The 16,969-nt window shown below is 38.6% G+C and overlaps 2 protein-coding genes across 2 annotated transcripts; one reads left to right on the forward strand and one right to left on the reverse strand.

Moving 5' to 3' along the window:
* Positions 1-913: 913 nt before the first annotated feature.
* On the reverse strand, positions 914-7,668 carry hnrnpm (heterogeneous nuclear ribonucleoprotein M). Its single transcript, XM_014998887.2, has 16 exons — positions 7,469-7,668; positions 6,672-6,850; positions 5,119-5,171; positions 4,436-4,443; positions 4,247-4,340; positions 3,895-4,155; positions 3,488-3,641; positions 3,348-3,397; positions 3,199-3,256; positions 2,809-2,931; positions 2,687-2,734; positions 2,511-2,576; positions 2,310-2,411; positions 1,639-2,219; positions 1,508-1,559; positions 914-1,385 (listed from the first exon to the last, which is right to left on the reverse strand). The coding sequence occupies exons 1-16, from the start codon at positions 7,525-7,527 to the stop codon at positions 1,222-1,224; spliced, it is 2,052 nt and encodes a 683-aa protein (XP_014854373.2). The 5' UTR covers positions 7,528-7,668; the 3' UTR covers positions 914-1,221.
* A 1,355-nt stretch (positions 7,669-9,023) lies between these two features.
* Positions 9,024-16,004, forward strand: dmap1 (DNA methyltransferase 1 associated protein 1). Its single transcript, XM_014998890.2, has 10 exons — positions 9,024-9,481; positions 9,931-10,022; positions 10,610-10,805; positions 10,922-11,080; positions 11,177-11,344; positions 12,150-12,335; positions 12,606-12,677; positions 13,275-13,347; positions 14,164-14,516; positions 15,282-16,004. The coding sequence occupies exons 1-10, from the start codon at positions 9,386-9,388 to the stop codon at positions 15,339-15,341; spliced, it is 1,455 nt and encodes a 484-aa protein (XP_014854376.1). The 5' UTR covers positions 9,024-9,385; the 3' UTR covers positions 15,342-16,004.
* Positions 16,005-16,969: the final 965 nt, after the last annotated feature.

Consider the following 16,969-nt stretch of genomic DNA (forward strand, 5'->3'; position numbering starts at 1 on the left):
ACATTCAGTGAACCATCATCGCATTCAGTTCAGTATCAAAATAGTAATCCTTATTCGCCTGTTGTCATTAACCCTCCTGTTATGTTGCAGGTCAAATTGACCCGTTTTAGAGTTTAAATTTTTATTTTTAAATAGTTGAAAGTATTTTTTTTTTTGCATGAAACTTTTTCTATTTGTCTTAATAGGTACATATAAATTGAAAATGTATCCATTTTACACATTTGCAACCCGCCCTGGGTCTAGATACTGTTCTGGTTAATTTGAACACCTGATAGAACACCTGTTTTCAAGTTGAAGGGTAAAAAAAGGTAACGCACACACACGCAAACCCACTTTCTTATTCTCTTTACTTCACTAGGAAACTGCGAGAAAGCAGATGTTCTGACAACTTTTGACGGAACCTTTTTTCTGTTCCCGTGGCTAAACTCCACCCACACCGAGTGGACACTCAGCAGAAGTGGAGGGAAAACATACTTTCATGACTCATTGACCCAGAACAGTACACGTGTCTTAAGTTCTATTATAAAGATCACCAATTGAAAAAAAAAAAAAATTCAAAATGTTATCACATTGCTTTTTCTTTTTTTTTTTTTACAAAAGATCAATTTCAAGGATAATTTTCTTTTGTCAGCTGGTTTTTCATTTAATCATTTTTTCAAATGAGTAAATGGGAAATTTGTTGTAATTTTTCCTTTATTTGTGAGGAATAAAAAAAAACATCATTGCACAAATATTGAATGAAATTGTCAGTATTGGAGTTAATAATCGGATACAAAAATGTTTTGAGGACTTTTTTGGTTTCTGACACTATTGCAAGATTAAAAACTCCACAGGTCAAATTGACCCAGGAACATTATTGCTGTACCTCAGAAACGAACATAACAGGAGGGTTAAACAAAACAAAGGTAAGACATTTTCAGACAACTTGTTTTATTTAGCAAAACACCTTACAGAACAAAGGCAATGACAGGTGATGCATAGCAGAACAAAAAAGAAAAAAATTAAAAGTTTGGTCTCTAAAAAGTAGAACACAGGAATAACCTAAGACTAAAAACATCCACTGTTACAATTTGCTAACTAAAAGTATCAACTAAAAAAAAACAAAACAAAAAAAAGCTTTTACCAACATTTACTAAACCAAGTATACTGAAGGACAAATCTGATGAGCAACAATGCTTTAGACATTACTGACAAAATCATCTGACAACACAGATACATGAATTATGCGTTTCTATCAATCCTAACGTCGATCTCTCTCCCGTTCAGACGGAAGCCGTTCATGTTTCTGCAGGCGCGCTCAGCAGTTTCAGGGTTGTCAAAACGGACCACGCCACAGCCCTTGGATTTCCCATTCTCCATCTTGATATCAGCATACTGGACCATACCTGCAGTGACAATGTAGAATATGGTTAAAAAAAAAAAAAGTCAAATACAACAGGGACAGGAAAGGATATCTGAAACCCTGCTAGTTTTTACATTTCCTGAAAAAGAAAAGGTATAATCTTACCACATGTATTAAAGGTGTCCTTCAGCATCTTCCAGGTGAAATCAAATGGCAGCTGAAAAACACAATCCATTACAAGTTTAAAACTCAGACACTTAAACACCCTCTAAATTAAGCCACATCTGGAAGCTTACATTTCTGACAAAGATCTGGCATCCCTTCCTCATGTTGCCTCCACCACTTCCAGGCCCTCCAGCTCCGGCTCCTCCGAAGGTATTCCCACCAAATCCTCGGTCCATATCTCCAGAGCGATCAAATTGACCACCGACGCCTCCAGATCCCATTCGGTCCATCCCAGAACTCATGCGGTCAAGACCTCCGGAGGAGAAACGGTCGAGGCCTCCAGCAGACCCCATGCGATCGAAGCTGGTTCCCATTCTATCGAGCCCGGTGTTGCCCATGCGATCCATACCCATGGAGGAGCCAAAGTCCATGCTGCCTCCCATGCGATCCAGACTAGACGGGCCGAGTCGGTCAAATCCCCCAGGGCCGAGGCGGTCCATGCTTGATGACATGCGGTCCAGGCCTGGTCCGAGCCGGTCCATAGTTGGCCCCAGGCGGTCCATCCCAGAGCCCATCCGGTCAAAGCCAGATCCCATCCTGTCCAGGTCAGACACACGATCCATTCTGTCCATGCCCATTCCTCCCATGCGATCCAAGCTGCCTCCTAGGCGGTCCATCCCGGTGTTCATGCGGTCCATGCCCAGGGAATTTCCTGCAGAAATTAACACAGAACAGCAACGTTTAATCGTCTGAGCACAAGAAAGCACTACAGGAGCTTTGGAACAATCCAGTAAGTACTAACCCATTCCTCTTTCAAAGGAGTCTCCAAAATTATTGCGAGACATTCCCATTTCATTTCGCCCAAATTCCCTGTCAAAAGCACCACCAATCCCACGGTCCATCTCTGACAATGCAAGAGATGAAACCATTAGAAACATCCGGCAAGACGCGAGGAGTAGCACGCCTGCCTTGGAGTGTTTAATGAGTCTCAACTCGAACTTACCGTTCATTCTTCCCATCCCTGAAGAACCAAAACGATCCATATTCATTCCGCCAAAGTTGTCCATTCCTGAAAACATTGATGAAATGGTCTTAATGCCAAATTTGCTGATCATGTTCAAGTGTGGAGCATTTAAACTCATGAGGGTCAAATTTATTGATGCAAATTTAAAAGCTTACCTCCTCCCATACGACCGCCCACATTGCCAAATCCCATAGCATCCATTCCTGAAGGGGAGAAAAGTGTTTGTAAGAATAGTTTACTAGACTTACTTAAAATGTCAAAAGAAAGTGTTGGTTACCTCCAGGGCCCATGTTCCCCATGCCGCCGCCACCACCACCACCTCCACTTCCTCTGTTAAGCATGGTAGCATCGATAGGCTGACCTCCGGGTCCCAGCCCCAAACCAATACCACTCAGTCCACCTGGTTTCAGGGAAAAATTGCAAAGCTTTAAATTCCTATCTGCGCAAAAGTGTATTTTTTCAAGGACTACACAAGATACAAACTTTAACTCCCAATTGTACCATGTATGAACCGAACTGGGGACAGCACATAATTTTCCCAGAACTGAAATGTTCAACATATATTACAGTTTTTTGCTATTACTTTGGGAAGACTTAATCCACAATATTTTCAGAATTAGCTGGTATAATGAAATCAAACCTAAAAATATACGTAAAGTAGACTTACGGGGAAGAGAGGATCCTCTATCTGGTTGTCCAAAATCTTTAGGGAGGGATTTCTCATCCTGGGAAAAGAAAGGGACGTAAAAAGAACATTTAAAATGATGTCCACCTTTGCAACAAAACTGATTTAACAATCAAGGCTTTGTGACATACCAGCTTGACATGCATGGTCCTGTTAAATAAGAGCTGCCCATTGAACATAGCTTAGGGATAATTAAGGAAATACACACAAAATGACAAGAGACCAAGTTGTAAAAATAAAAATGAGGTGTATTTAATAAGATAAAGGATACAGACAGCTTGGACTGCTTCAATGGGCATTTCAAACGTCACTGTGCCCATGCCTCTGCTTTTCCCATCCCTGTCCTCCAAAATGTCTGTCCTCAACACGACACCTGCCATGCTGAACACCTCTTTCAGCTTCTTCCATCCCACTTTGTAATCCAGCTGCAACAATTGAGATAAGTTATAAAACAAACTGTGACCCAGTTCTTTCAGTCTCATTCACCAGCTTTTTATTCTGGTGAGGTTGTAGCAGTAAATCAAAAATAATAAATAATTAAAATTAAAGAATCCTTGGAATTTGTATTGTAAAGTTTAGGCTTACTTATGATATTTAGGTTATGTTCTTATTTCTTAATACTCAGATTTCATTTTAAATGTAAATGCAACAGCATGTCTAAAACTCTTGAAAACTCACATTGGCCACAAAGATGGTGCTTCCAATCCTGCCAGTCTGAAGACCATGAATGATCTCATTTGGGATGTTGGGGTTATTCAAAAGGCTGGGAGGAATGCTGACCAGGGGGCCTCCTGGTCCGGGCCCCATACGATCCATCCCGCCCATGCGATCCATGCCCCCCATACGATCCATGCCCCCCATTCCTCCCATGGCTCCTGGGTGACCTCCAGCTTGTTGGGACTTGCCAATCTCTCTCTGAGCAATAACACCATCAGGATCCTAATAGAGAAAAAGCATAAACATCACTCAAGCTTTTTGAACTTCAGACTCATCTAAAATGTGTCACCCCCCCCCCGCCCCCCCAGTTTACCTCCTTCACTTTAAGAGGCCGCCCGTTGAGGTTGTGCTTGTTGACACTTTCCACTGCTTTCTTCATAAGTTCTTCTGTTCTGAACTCAACAACACTAAAACAAACATCCAAAATCAAAAATGCAGGGTCCTACTTTCCTGTACCACCAGATATACACAGAAGGTAAATATGAAAGAAATGTCTACTTACGCGCAACCCTTTTGATTGAAGTCATCAGAACAGGCAATACAAATGCAAAAAAAAATAATAAAAAATTAGAAATGATAATATTTAACTGGTTATTTTACTGACATGTTGAAAATGGAAATGGCATGCACAAGCAAGAGTGAAACACACAAAAGTCTTCACAAAGCCTATGTAAATCAGATTGACAAATATTCCCAAACCAGTCAGTGGCCAAGCAGGAATAGTGAAAAATCTGTTTCTCATCTCAAACCATCCAAAGGGAAGAAACTCCACAATACGATAGGTTTCCACTCCATTAAGATATTTTAAAAAGATGTCTTTTCCAATTATGTTTAACAAAAACATCAAACAGCTTTGTAACAACATCTTGCCGAGTAAACCCCTTAAGTCGTAAGGAACAAATCCAGCAACCAAAAGGGAAATTATCAGCTTATTCAATCCACAGGATTGGAAGTAAGTAATGCTGATGTCCGGTTTAAAAACCATCAACAGTTCAGGATGGCCTCAAATCAGTGGCACAGACGACACCACCAAAAACACGCCTCCAGCACGTTACCATCTCAAGAACTCCACCAGGTTTCTATTTCTGAACAATTCCCAGCAATATAACTAATGAAACCAAGGCTGACAAACACGTGTTTGTCTAGGTTTAATCATGTATTTTGATTGTATGTATTTGCACTTACCCTCGATTTGCCTTCTGCGTCCATTAAGTGTTCCACGTACGTTACCTCACCCACTACAAATCAGATTCCAGAGACGACACACACCAAGGGGAGAGAAGCCGAGAGAACAATGGGGGTTTAGAGCAGAAACAAGGAGGAAGGCCGATGAGCTCTGACTGCTAGAGTCTTGAGCTGTCCCCCAGCACCTCAGCAGCACAAAATGGTACAGGTCTACAAAAACCAAGCTTGGATCTTTAAAAAACAAATGTGTAATAAAACTTCTTGTCTGTCCTTGTAAGAATTCTCCAGAAACAACAAAAGCAGTAGATTGAAGAAACCAACTGTTGAAATGACCAATAAATAGCCTTCAGATTTGGCTAAAACAGTGAAGACCACCTTCTCCATGTAGTTTTTCTGACCATACAATTTCAAGTTAGAAAAATCCCATACAAAACCTCTGCCTATTTCAGGACACACCTAGTGATACTTTGTCAAATGTTGCCATTTTGTCCCTCATCCTAATGCAATGAAACCTTCCCATCAGATCTGCAACTACGAAAATACCCTTGTTCTTAAAGACAACAAATTCTTGAGCAAAGGATGCTTCTTTTACTACAAACCTGTTCCAATAGTGCCGAGTTGCAAAAAGGAAGAAAAAAAAAAAAAGGAATTAAATTTTAAAAATATCCATTTTCAATTCAATGGCGACCACTGTCAATGTTCCAGGTCACATGTCAGTTCACCAAATGGACGTCAGTGACCTAAGCTTTCAAAGCAAGGACAGTACAAAAAGAAGCTGCTTTGTTTTGTAGACCTGTACCCCACAGAAATCCCCAGCAAAGACCTCTGTGTGGCACAACATGGAGATCTGCTGAGAAAACGTTTGCTTGTCAAGGTCACACCTAAAAAAGAAAATGCAATTTAACTCAACAGTTGACAGAAACGAACACTTGGCCGTCCTTCTCCAAAAAAGACTGTTCCGTTTATAAACACATTCTTTAACTTAGCAGTTCATTGCATGGCTAATGACATGTGATCAATTCCAATATCCCAAAACTATTTAACTCCTCATGCAAATAGAAGATAATGTAATCTTTGCAGAAATCAAAATTTCTGCACAAAACTATTTATAATTGGACATGTTTCCAACAAATTTTACATAATTTCAACATATACAGATGGTTAGATACCCCAACTGATAAGACAATATGAGGCTGGTTCCATATTTTTCTAACACTTGTTAGAGTAAACCTCATTATGCCATTCAAGATCCCAAGCCAAGGGATTTTCACATTAGTCAACTTGCTTTGATAACAACCTCAATTTCACAAACACCTCAGCGGTTACAATGACCTCGACGGCGACTCCATGTTCAATCCAGGTACACAGCACTTGTACAAAATGGCAGCAACTCCTTAGTTTGTGGTGATGCTCCAAAAAAACTCCCAACAATCTGAAGAACCACTCCGACAAGGCCTTCAGAAGTGATATGGTCAAACAAAAGAACCCTGGATGCAGATGCCTAAAAAAAAACAACACCACACACTCAAATGTCTCTTACCAAAAAGTCTTACCTTTTTCTTTCATCAGGTCTTTGAGGGCTTGCCATTTCACATCGTAGGGGATGTTACTGACAAACACTCTGTATCTTTTCACGTTGCCATATGGATCATAGCGACCACCTCCACCTCTCTTAGGGGGTCTCTCCTTCCTGCTTGAAGCGGATTCATTCTTGGGTTTCCCATTAATTCCTCTGAAGCACAAAAGTTAAACAGTTAAATTTCAAAGCTAATTTCAAGCAATATTTCTGAAAAGGAAAAAGAAAAAGAAGTAGTGATGCAAATTCAACAACTACATATAATCATATAATGCATTTCAGAGAGAAAACAAATACTACTAAAAGAATACATTCTTTAACCTCAAAAAAAGTTACTTATGGCTGCAAGTCGGCAGGACTACCCTTTGACCACATGGCAAGTGCCCTAAATATCGGTCTAAAATGGTAATAGGACAAATAAAACAGATCTGGCGCGACACAGAAAAATACGATTTATCTTCTTTCCCATAAAAACTTATGATCTACATGATCATGTATCTAAACCAACAACAGTCTGATTTAAGCATTCGACTTAGTTGGCGCCAGCAAATAGACGGACCCCACGTCAAGCCCCATTTGGTGATTTAAATCATAGCAAAGATAAAATGCATGCACCTCGTCGAATTAAGAACTATATGCCATACACATTTTTGAAAAATATTTTGGAATCTTCTTTAACTGAACATAAATTATATTATAGTATATTAGCTTGTACAGAACCGCTAGGCCTAACTAGCTAGCTACAACAAAGAAAACGACAATGAATGGACTCACTCCTGCTGCGGCAACTCGATAGTCGCCTCGATGTTGTTTTCTCCCTGCTCGCTCGACATTTTGTTGAGCTGATGTAGGTATTAAGAAACCTCAAATTACTAATGCAAATCAGAAAGGCTGGTATTACCAGATCGACTTAGTGTAATAGCACAGTGCGCTCTTAGCAATTACGAAAATGGCGGAGCAGAAACTGGGGGGCGAGTTTTAAATCTTTCGCAACTGCTTCCGGTGAGTTGGAGCTGCTAGGTTGCTACTGTCAAACGGGATTTCAAAATAAGAGCACCGCCAAATTCTGACCTAAACCTTTCAAATATATATTTGTTGCATTATTTGTTGTGTCATTATTTGATTATGGCAGTAATGAGATGTTTTGTTTTTTAAATTAAATGCTTTTTTTTGGAAATGTAATTTTCAGTCGCGCTTTGCATGCAAATAAAACTATAATACTTCCAAAATACATCAAATAGCGCAAAATATAAGAAAATTACAGTTTTGCAGTTAAATCAGTTTTAAGATAATCTTTTTAATCTTTTAATCTTTTTTGTTGGTAACAGAACTTAATATGTATCTTTTTAAGTTTGTTATATATATATCAGTAACCATGTATGCTAAAATATTAACAAAATATCCTTGTTGAAAAGTGATCTGCTTAAAGCAAGATTTATTATTTATGTATTTATAGAGATATACTTGTAAATTAATGCTTGTAAATTTATGAGAAAAGAATTTACCTGAATGATAAATTAGGGACAGCAATATAACTGGAACAATATTCATCTCACCAGGATAATACAATTTTTGCAGTATATGCAAATAAATTATGGCAATCAATACGTACCAAAAATGATAGATTTTTCCTTTTAAAAAGCACAGCATCCCCAGATTGATAGCATATTTACACAAATTCAACCTTGTCTCCTTAGCCCAGTTTTACTGTGGGCTTTTTCCTGTTTCTTTTCAGTGCATGCATGTTCACATGCTCACAGGCTGAAGGATTGAAAAGGCAAGCACTCAGCTGGGTTTCTATATACAGATATGTTTTGCCAGTCGACATAAACTGAATGACTGTTTTAGAAACTCAGCATGGATTGTACCTGCCATGTGAAATTATTTTAAAAATCATCAGGGCTCAAACAAATTGTGACATTCATTTTTTTCAGCACTTGTGCGATAACAGGATTTAATGGGGTTTTAGGAAAACATTTTCAATCATGGATTTTGTCAGGCTTTGCTAAAATTCAGCAACACAATGGCACAACACGGACACTAAAGTTTAAAAACAGGGTCTCTAAGACGTGAAATGGTATGTCAGAACAACTGTCTTCATCAGCAGATTTCCTGACCAGGCAAATGACTGCCTATGATGAGCAGTCATTAGGTGAGAAATCATGCAGTTCATCTGTATATTATCCTAGTATAATCTACATATGGATTAAGAAAATTTATAATATATTCCAAAACGGATTCACTTTAATAAAAAAAGAGAGTAACTGAGTTCAGAAAGCGGAAAAAGTGACCCCAAAAAACTGCTAAATTATTGTTCCTCCACACCACAAGGTGGCGACGGTCAATTCCTCTCGGTGTAGTCAGAATGGAATGATCGGCGTCGGTGTTTAGCTAGCTACCGCTCTGCCTTTAACAACAAAACATTTTGTTTGTTTTTTTAAATAAATAGTTTACGCGTATTTTCTTAGCCGAAGTAGCTACAATACTAAAAGATATACAAGCATATTCAGATATTTGGAGTAATTTGAGACAAAAGCTTGAGAAATAAATGCGTTAGCCTTTAGCTTTGATGGCATCTGTTGTACTGTACCGTTCAGAGAATGAATGAGCGCCTGTAGGTTAGTGAGCGGTAATTCTGTTTGACAGACTGAAAAAAGCGTTTCTAAACAGCAAAAGAAACATCATATAACTATGGCTACCGGTGCTGATGTTCGGGATATTCTGGAGCTTGGCGGAACGGACAACGATGGTCCTATCAGTAAGAAAGATCTCATCAACTCGGATAAGGTGAGAGAAAGTTTAACAGCTATTGATTTGTTCGAGCGCAGATATGTCTTAGTAAATTAAAATAACAAAATATGATTTATTTCTGTTAAGTTGGATGTTTAGGGCCTTCAGTTATGAAAACCGAACGTCACTGAAAGTTCGACTATCCTGACCAATACAAACTATTTTTAAAACAGACATTTTATGCTATAGTCATGAAGCAGACAGTTGTTGACACTCTCCACAAAGAGAGTAAGATACTAAAACGCCACTGAAAGAGAGCTGACTGAAAATATATCAATAAAAAGTTGAGTGGAAGAAAAAAGTGTGATAGCAAAATGTGTATAAGCATATGGGATAACCACAGACTTGACATGATTGTAAGGTTTGGTATGATCATGCACTGGGGTTATTATGTATGTAACACCATTATAATTCAGATGTTTTTTTTCCCTTGTTACTCACTGCAGAAAAAATCCAAGAAAGCAACAGAGACACTGACTTTCAAGAGACCAGAGGGAATGCACAGAGAGGTTTATGCTCTGCTCTACTCGGATAAGAAGTATGCATTTCTTGCAAACCATACATTTATGTTTTTGTTGTTGATACTTTAATTGACTTTACATTTCTGAAAAATTGTTTGCTGTTGTAGAAACAGAATATTAAATATATATATATATATTTTTGGAACTCTTGGAAGCTTTTTTTTTTTTAGGAAAGTTGGTTTCAAGATGACTGTAAAGTTTATTATGTAGTTTCTCACTTAAAACAAGTTTGTTTGTATTCATTAGGAAAATAGATCATCAATTTGATTTTGGCTGGGGAGTTTCAATATATTTTACACTTCTCGTTTTATCCCCAGCAATAATTCTTGATGCTTTTAAGCTGGGGAGGTGGGAAAGCATCAAGGATCTGCTCTAAGCCCTCTCTTGTTTGCTTTGGCAGCATTTACTGAGGCAGCTGTCCTTGGTTTAATTCCTAGGTTTGACACGAAGTAAATGGTGCATTCACTGCATATCATCCCCTTCTCTCTCAGACCTGTTTCCTGCTTAGCTACTAATGAATAAAAGCCACTATTGCCAAAAAAGTAGGAAAAAAAGGACAAGAAAAAAAAACAAACATTGTTTTTTGTCTTTTATTTACCTATAGAGACGCACCGCCTCTGCTGCCTAGTGATACCACTCAAGGTTATCGGACTGTCAAGGCCAAGCTTGGATGTAAAAAAGTTCGTCCCTGGAAATGGATGCCTTTCACCAATCCAGCTCGCAAAGATGGGGCCATTTTCCACCACTGGAGACGAATGGCCGAGGAGGGAAAGGACTACCCTTTTGCTCGCTTTAACAAGGTAAGCTTCACCTGTCCCTTTGCAGACGTTTAAGATAAACACAAAGATTATTTTAAAGTATTCTCCCAGTTCTTTTTATTTTTATGATGTTTCTGTTTTCTTATTTGCATGTCCAGACAGTCCAAGTGCCAGTGTATTCAGAGCAAGAATATCAAATGCATCTCCATGACGATGGCTGGACTAAAGGAGAGACAGACCACCTCTTTGACCTGTGCAAGCGCTTCGACCTGCGCTTCGTAGTTATCCACGACCGCTATGACTACCAACAGTACAGAGTAAAGTTCCCTTTTACTCTTTACTGTTTATGAGAAAAATCCCAACTCTGAGACATTTGCATTTGGAATGATTTTTCTGAATTTGTGTATCTTTAGAAACGCTCCATAGAGGACCTGAAAGAACGATATTATAACATTTGTGGTAAGCTGACCAAGGTCCGTGCAGCCTCTGGGACCGAACCCAAGATCTACATCTTTGATGCTGGCCATGAAAGGCGCCGCAAGGAGCAACTGGAGAAGCTCTTTAATCGCACACCCGAGCAAGTTAGTGATATTTTACCTTCAACATTCCTAAAATCTGATGAAATGTGTTAAATATAAACTCTATTTTTTTTTAGTTAAATCTCAATAAAGTGTAGCAATGTGACAAGTTAATTTCAATAAATGAAAAGTTATAAAACCCAAAATCCAGTTTCTTAGAAAATCAGAGTATTGAATTAAAAATAAGGATTTTAAAAATAGAAATTTTGCTACTGCAAACAGTCTCCATGCAATATGTAGCATATGCAGTCATTATTTGGCTCCAGCACCTTTTGAATGAGGTTGGATATTTTTCCATAAGAAAAACTACACAGTGGGACTTTGTGTTATACAGTCCATCGTATACACTAACTGAGGTTATTTTTGTCATCTACGCCCCTTTTTCTGTTACAAATCTTTCTTCCACTTAACTTTAAATTAAACAATGTTTAACAATGGTAGAAATAACCTCCTGTGACTCTTTGTGGACAATGCCCATGACAGTCTGCTGGACAACTATAGTTTGGGCCTCAGCATGACATTTCTGTATTTATTTGTTATTATAAGTTCAGTGTAATAAGATGCAGTTTTCAAGCCACAAGCATCCAAATGAACAAAAATAAAAACTCAAACCATATCACTCTGTTTAATGAATCTATAAAATAAACAAGCTTATTAATTCACTTGTAAATTGAATTCAGGTAAAAGCAGTAACATGTCAATTACTTTGAAATTGATTAAGACACACTTGAACTGTTTATGAAAACCGATTATGTGCCTTTTGTGTCTCTTTAATAGGAAAAATGCACTTCTCTCGTTTGTCCTCTAGGTGGCAGAAGAAGAGTATCTTATTCAGGAGCTACGGAAGATCGAGAATAGGAAGAAGGAGCGTGAGAAGAAGGCGCAGGATCTGCAGAAACTCATCAAAGCAGCTGACACGACTACAGAGCTGAGGAGAGCTGAAAAGAGAGTCTCTAAGAAGAAGCTCCCTCAAAAAAGAGACACAGAAAAACCAGTAAGCAGAGGAAGTACACAAAAGTTGAATAAGAAAACATCAGTTGAATAATTGATATGTACAAAAACATATACATAAATCAGTTTTATTTTATGATGTTTGTTTCAGCAGTTGTCACTCAAATAACCTTAAAGTGTCATTTTCATGTCATCAAAGTAACAAATTACTCAGCTTTGCCCCGACATATTTATTTGATTTTGTTTGACAGCAATCCAAAAGTTGAAAATAAAATCAAATCCTGTGTCTTGTAACTTTTTTTTTTTTCTCCAGGCTGTTCCAGAGACAGCTGGCATCAAGTTCCCTGACTTCAAGTCCGCCGGTGTCACTCTGCGCAGCCAGAGGGTGAGTGTTGCTTCTTCCTCCTGCATAAATAACCTGGTTCTTAAATTCCAGTCGGGAGTCACAAAACTTCTGATGAAATGAAAATCAGACTTGAAATTGCTCTAGTCAGGAATAAATGATCACACAGCTTTCTTTTTAAAGCCATGAAAAACTTTTTAGAAAAAGCAATAAAGTTTTTTTTTTTTGTTTTTTTTTAACTTAGTTTTGCAACCAGAAGCATGGTGGGTTGGTGCTAAATTTGATGTATGAAGGCAACAGGAGTTTCAAACTTATCTTTTATTATCACTTTGATTAAATCTGTTGCTGAACAGCTAATATCTGTAAAAGCAGCAAGAGGATCCTTATTTATCATGAAGACTGATGAGGAGCTTCTGATCTCAATGGAAAATGCATTAGCACAGCTGAGGAAGTGGAGAGCCCCTCTAGCTAATCAGTCAGATGCAGTTCACTGGATAAAGACATTTTGATCTGACCCGCTGAAGTGCATTTCATACAAATTAAAAGCCCTGAGGTGGAGCCGTTTATCCTAATATTGCCAGTACCTTAAATCACAGCCCTGCGCTGGTGCGTTTCTCCGTCTCTCTCTCTGTTATTCAGATGAAACTGCCAAGCTCTGTTGGCCAGAAGAAGATCAAGGCCATTGAGCAGATCCTGGCGGAGCAAGGAGTGGGTGAGTATGAATAAATATTAGCAATCAGCTAACATTTTATAGTTTCACATGTTCAGCAGTCCTCTGCAGTAAATGTGAGTTTGAGTAGAGCAGGAAAAGCGACAACTTCAGTAGATTAGCAGGGTTCCCCATGCAGTCCAGAAATGTGTGAAGTTTGTCTTTAGTGTTATGCGTTTTTCTTTTTATGTACGATGTATTTATTTTAGACTGAAAATAAAACAGAAAGACAACAAATTATAAATAAGATCAAACAACAGTGAAGATACAGTCTTCAAAAGCCAACATGAATGAATTTTGTAGTCTAAAAAAGGTTGAAGGTTGAAGCACCTGCTTATAAATGGCTGTACTTCCAACTGATCATCTAGAATAAAATCCTTTGAAAATCTAAAAAAAATTATAAATCACCTGAACTATTAAAAACAAATAATTACACATTTATTAGAAGTTTAGGTTCTGTTTTTTGTCTTTCCCACATGTCATCGCAGACCTTACTGTTTTACATTTTTAATTTTAACTGAAGGTGTGTTGTTTCACCTTACTCACCAACTGACTTCTGTTATCACAAACCTCTGTTTTCAATCAAAAGGTTAAAGTGTACAGGTAATAGGTAGTTATAATTGCTCCTTTTAACACATTAATACAAGTATTTTACTAAACTGATGAATAAAACTTGAGTACCTGCCTAAGATTTATCAGGCAGATGCATTAGTACACGACGTCCAACCTTTAACTTGCCACGACATCCTTACAGCTAATCAAAGCTTCTCAGGCTGACTTTTCATTCACCTCTTCTGTGCCTCCTTCTTTTGGATCTAGATCTCAACCCGATGCCCACAGAGGAGATTGTGCAGATGTTCAACGAACTCCGCAGCGACCTTGTGCTCCTGTATGAACTGAAGCAGGCCCACAGCAACTGCGAATACGAGCAACAGATGCTCCGTCATCGCTATGAGGCCCTGCTTAAAGCTGGCAGTGGGGCTGGGTGTGGAGGCCTCACGGGAGGAGGGATTGCTGGAGTCCCACAGGGTGGCGATCTCAGTGCTGTAAACAGTACTGCATCCTCCACTCCAGGGGTAGAAGCTCAGTCGTGGCCCAACTTAGATGATATCAAGCTGGAACCAAAGGAGCAGATCATCGACGTTGTAGGAGCGCCACTTACCCCCAACTCGGTAAGCCAAGACTGAGCCAAGCGTTTTTAAACCATTGCAAACACCTGTGTGAAGAAATCTAGCATAGTCTTCTTTAAGTTGTTTTATAAATGCTAAGATTATAACTTTACAACATTAAATAACTCTGAGCATAAAGGTAACAAATAATGAAATGCTGCTACACAATGAGTTTAATGGTCTTGTTTATGTTTATATACATACAAAACTTTGAATACTGGTGATTTTATAGTCGGTGACCTGCTGCAGTCTAAGCCGAATAAAATTATCTTACCATCAAATATACATGTGCCATTTTTGTCCAACAAGGAGTACCTGGAGTAAGTATCCAAGGTCCCAAATGAGAACTATCCATCTACACACCCGCCCTCAGTCCGCTCAGCTATCAGTTCATAAGTATAATTTTCAGCCATGGCTTACATCTGCATTTGCCACATCTGGCTTCTTCTGGAACAGAATTATGATGCACACCTCACATCTATGATGTAAAAGTCGAATAAAATGCAACGTGACCGTTCGGACTGCAGATGCTTCGACAACTGTCAACTATGTATCCAATTTAGTGCCGTGTACGGAAGTGGATTTTTTTGGGGAGTGAAAAGATCAGAATTAGGGCCGCTCAGACTGCCACATAAAAGCAAGATCTGATTCACATTTGCCCTCTGTGTGAATGTAGCATTAATGGGCTAAACATGTTTTATCCTTCACCAAAGAAGGTGTGATCTCTGACATCCTCTAACACGATTGTCCTTCCATATCCCTTTGCAGCGCAAGCGGCGAGAGTCTGCTTCCAGCTCATCTTCAGTAAAAAAGGCGAAGAAGCCCTGATGAGAGCTCATACAGTCTGGAGGACAAACGACTCGGTTACTTATCCTGATGACAGTGGAGTGCCCAGGAGTCTTATGGCCGGACAAGACGGACACAACCAGGGCGGTCACCATATTACTGTCCATTTACGCAGACACACCACCGACTCCACACACACATAAATACAACCCCTCACCTACTAACGAGACCTCTCCAAACCCTCCCCGTCTGGCCGTGACAAAGGCAATGACTGAGTGACATTTCATTCCATTACTGCTCGTCTCCCTGCCTCCACCACCGGTTGCCCATAGATGAGGCAAGAGCAACTGTAAATTGCAAGGCTGAACTAATCGGGACAGGGTGAAGAAGGTGGGAATGACTGGGTAATTGAAATGAATTGGAATGAAAGACCAGAGGCAGGGAGTGGGTGGACCTGGAACCGCAATGCTCATTGGAGTCATCGGAGGGTTTTCTTTTTTTTTTGTACCCTAATAATGCAATGGTGTTTACTGGAAATGTGTTCCAGTGTCGTCTTGCAGAGCTGGATCCCTCTAGACTTGGAGTGAGTTTTGTTCTCTTCCTTCTGTCATTTGTTATGTCGAACCGTCTTAATGTTCTTTTATGATTACTTCAAAAATTATTCTGCTTACGAAAAACAAAATAAAAATCTGTTGTTTTTTCTAACTGTGTCTAGTTGTTTCTTTTCAGATGGTGTGGACTTGGAGGGTAATAAGTGTTGAATACAGATTGTTCAGAAAATTGTAGGATCCTGACATTCTTACCTTACCTGTCATCTAAGTTAAGTGACAACTAATGACTCCATTAATATGATAATTAAGCAGAGCCAATGAAACTTCATTAAGTTTCCCCCTTCTCATAATATTGCTAATTGCTTGTCAATTATGGTGTTTAGCCTACTTAGGCATTAATTTCTATGCAAATTTTGAATATGTTTGCCAGGAGAGGGAAGCTTTTTGATTTGGGGATACGCATTAGTAGTTTATCAGGCCTTGAAAAAGTATCGTTACCCTCTAGAACAAATGTGTCAAATTCAAGGACCAGGGGCCTTATGTGGCCACAGATAACTAAAATTTTAACTTCGTATTTTCTGTACTGCCAGGAATCTCTGTGACCCTGAGCATACAAGGAGAGCTGCAATGGAACGGATTAGGTCAAATCTTATTGTTGTATCAGAAATCTAGACCTAAATCTAATCGAGAATCTTAGGCAAGACTTGAAACTTTAAATTCACAGATTCTGTCTGGTGCAAAAAATTTAATCTGTAACATGGCCCTTTTAAATTTAGTACAAATATGCATAACTGTTTTAGAACATTTTTCTGGATCAATTTTTTAAAAATGTTTTGAAATTGCACATTTTTAAAGCAAAAATAATTCAGATTTGATCTAAACCGCTCCATATAATAAATGAATTCATTACTCCGAATCCCATTTTAATTTTCCTTTAAAATTAAAAATTAAAATGTGTTGTTTTATGACTTTTAGATAAAAAAAAAGAAAAGAAAAATATGTTACTATTTAGAAGTTTTTATTTGCATTTTTTTTTCAACAATGTCTCTTAGAGATTCTCCAGATGTTTCACAGACTTGGCTCTGTGCACGGCACATGTGGAACATTTTAAGAAAATCT

The sequence above is a fragment of the Poecilia mexicana genome, unplaced genomic scaffold (assembly GCF_051168715.1).
Source record: "Poecilia mexicana isolate PSO_F unplaced genomic scaffold, ASM5116871v1 scaffold_4, whole genome shotgun sequence".
In the NCBI taxonomy this organism is placed as follows: Eukaryota; Metazoa; Chordata; class Actinopteri; order Cyprinodontiformes; family Poeciliidae; genus Poecilia; species Poecilia mexicana.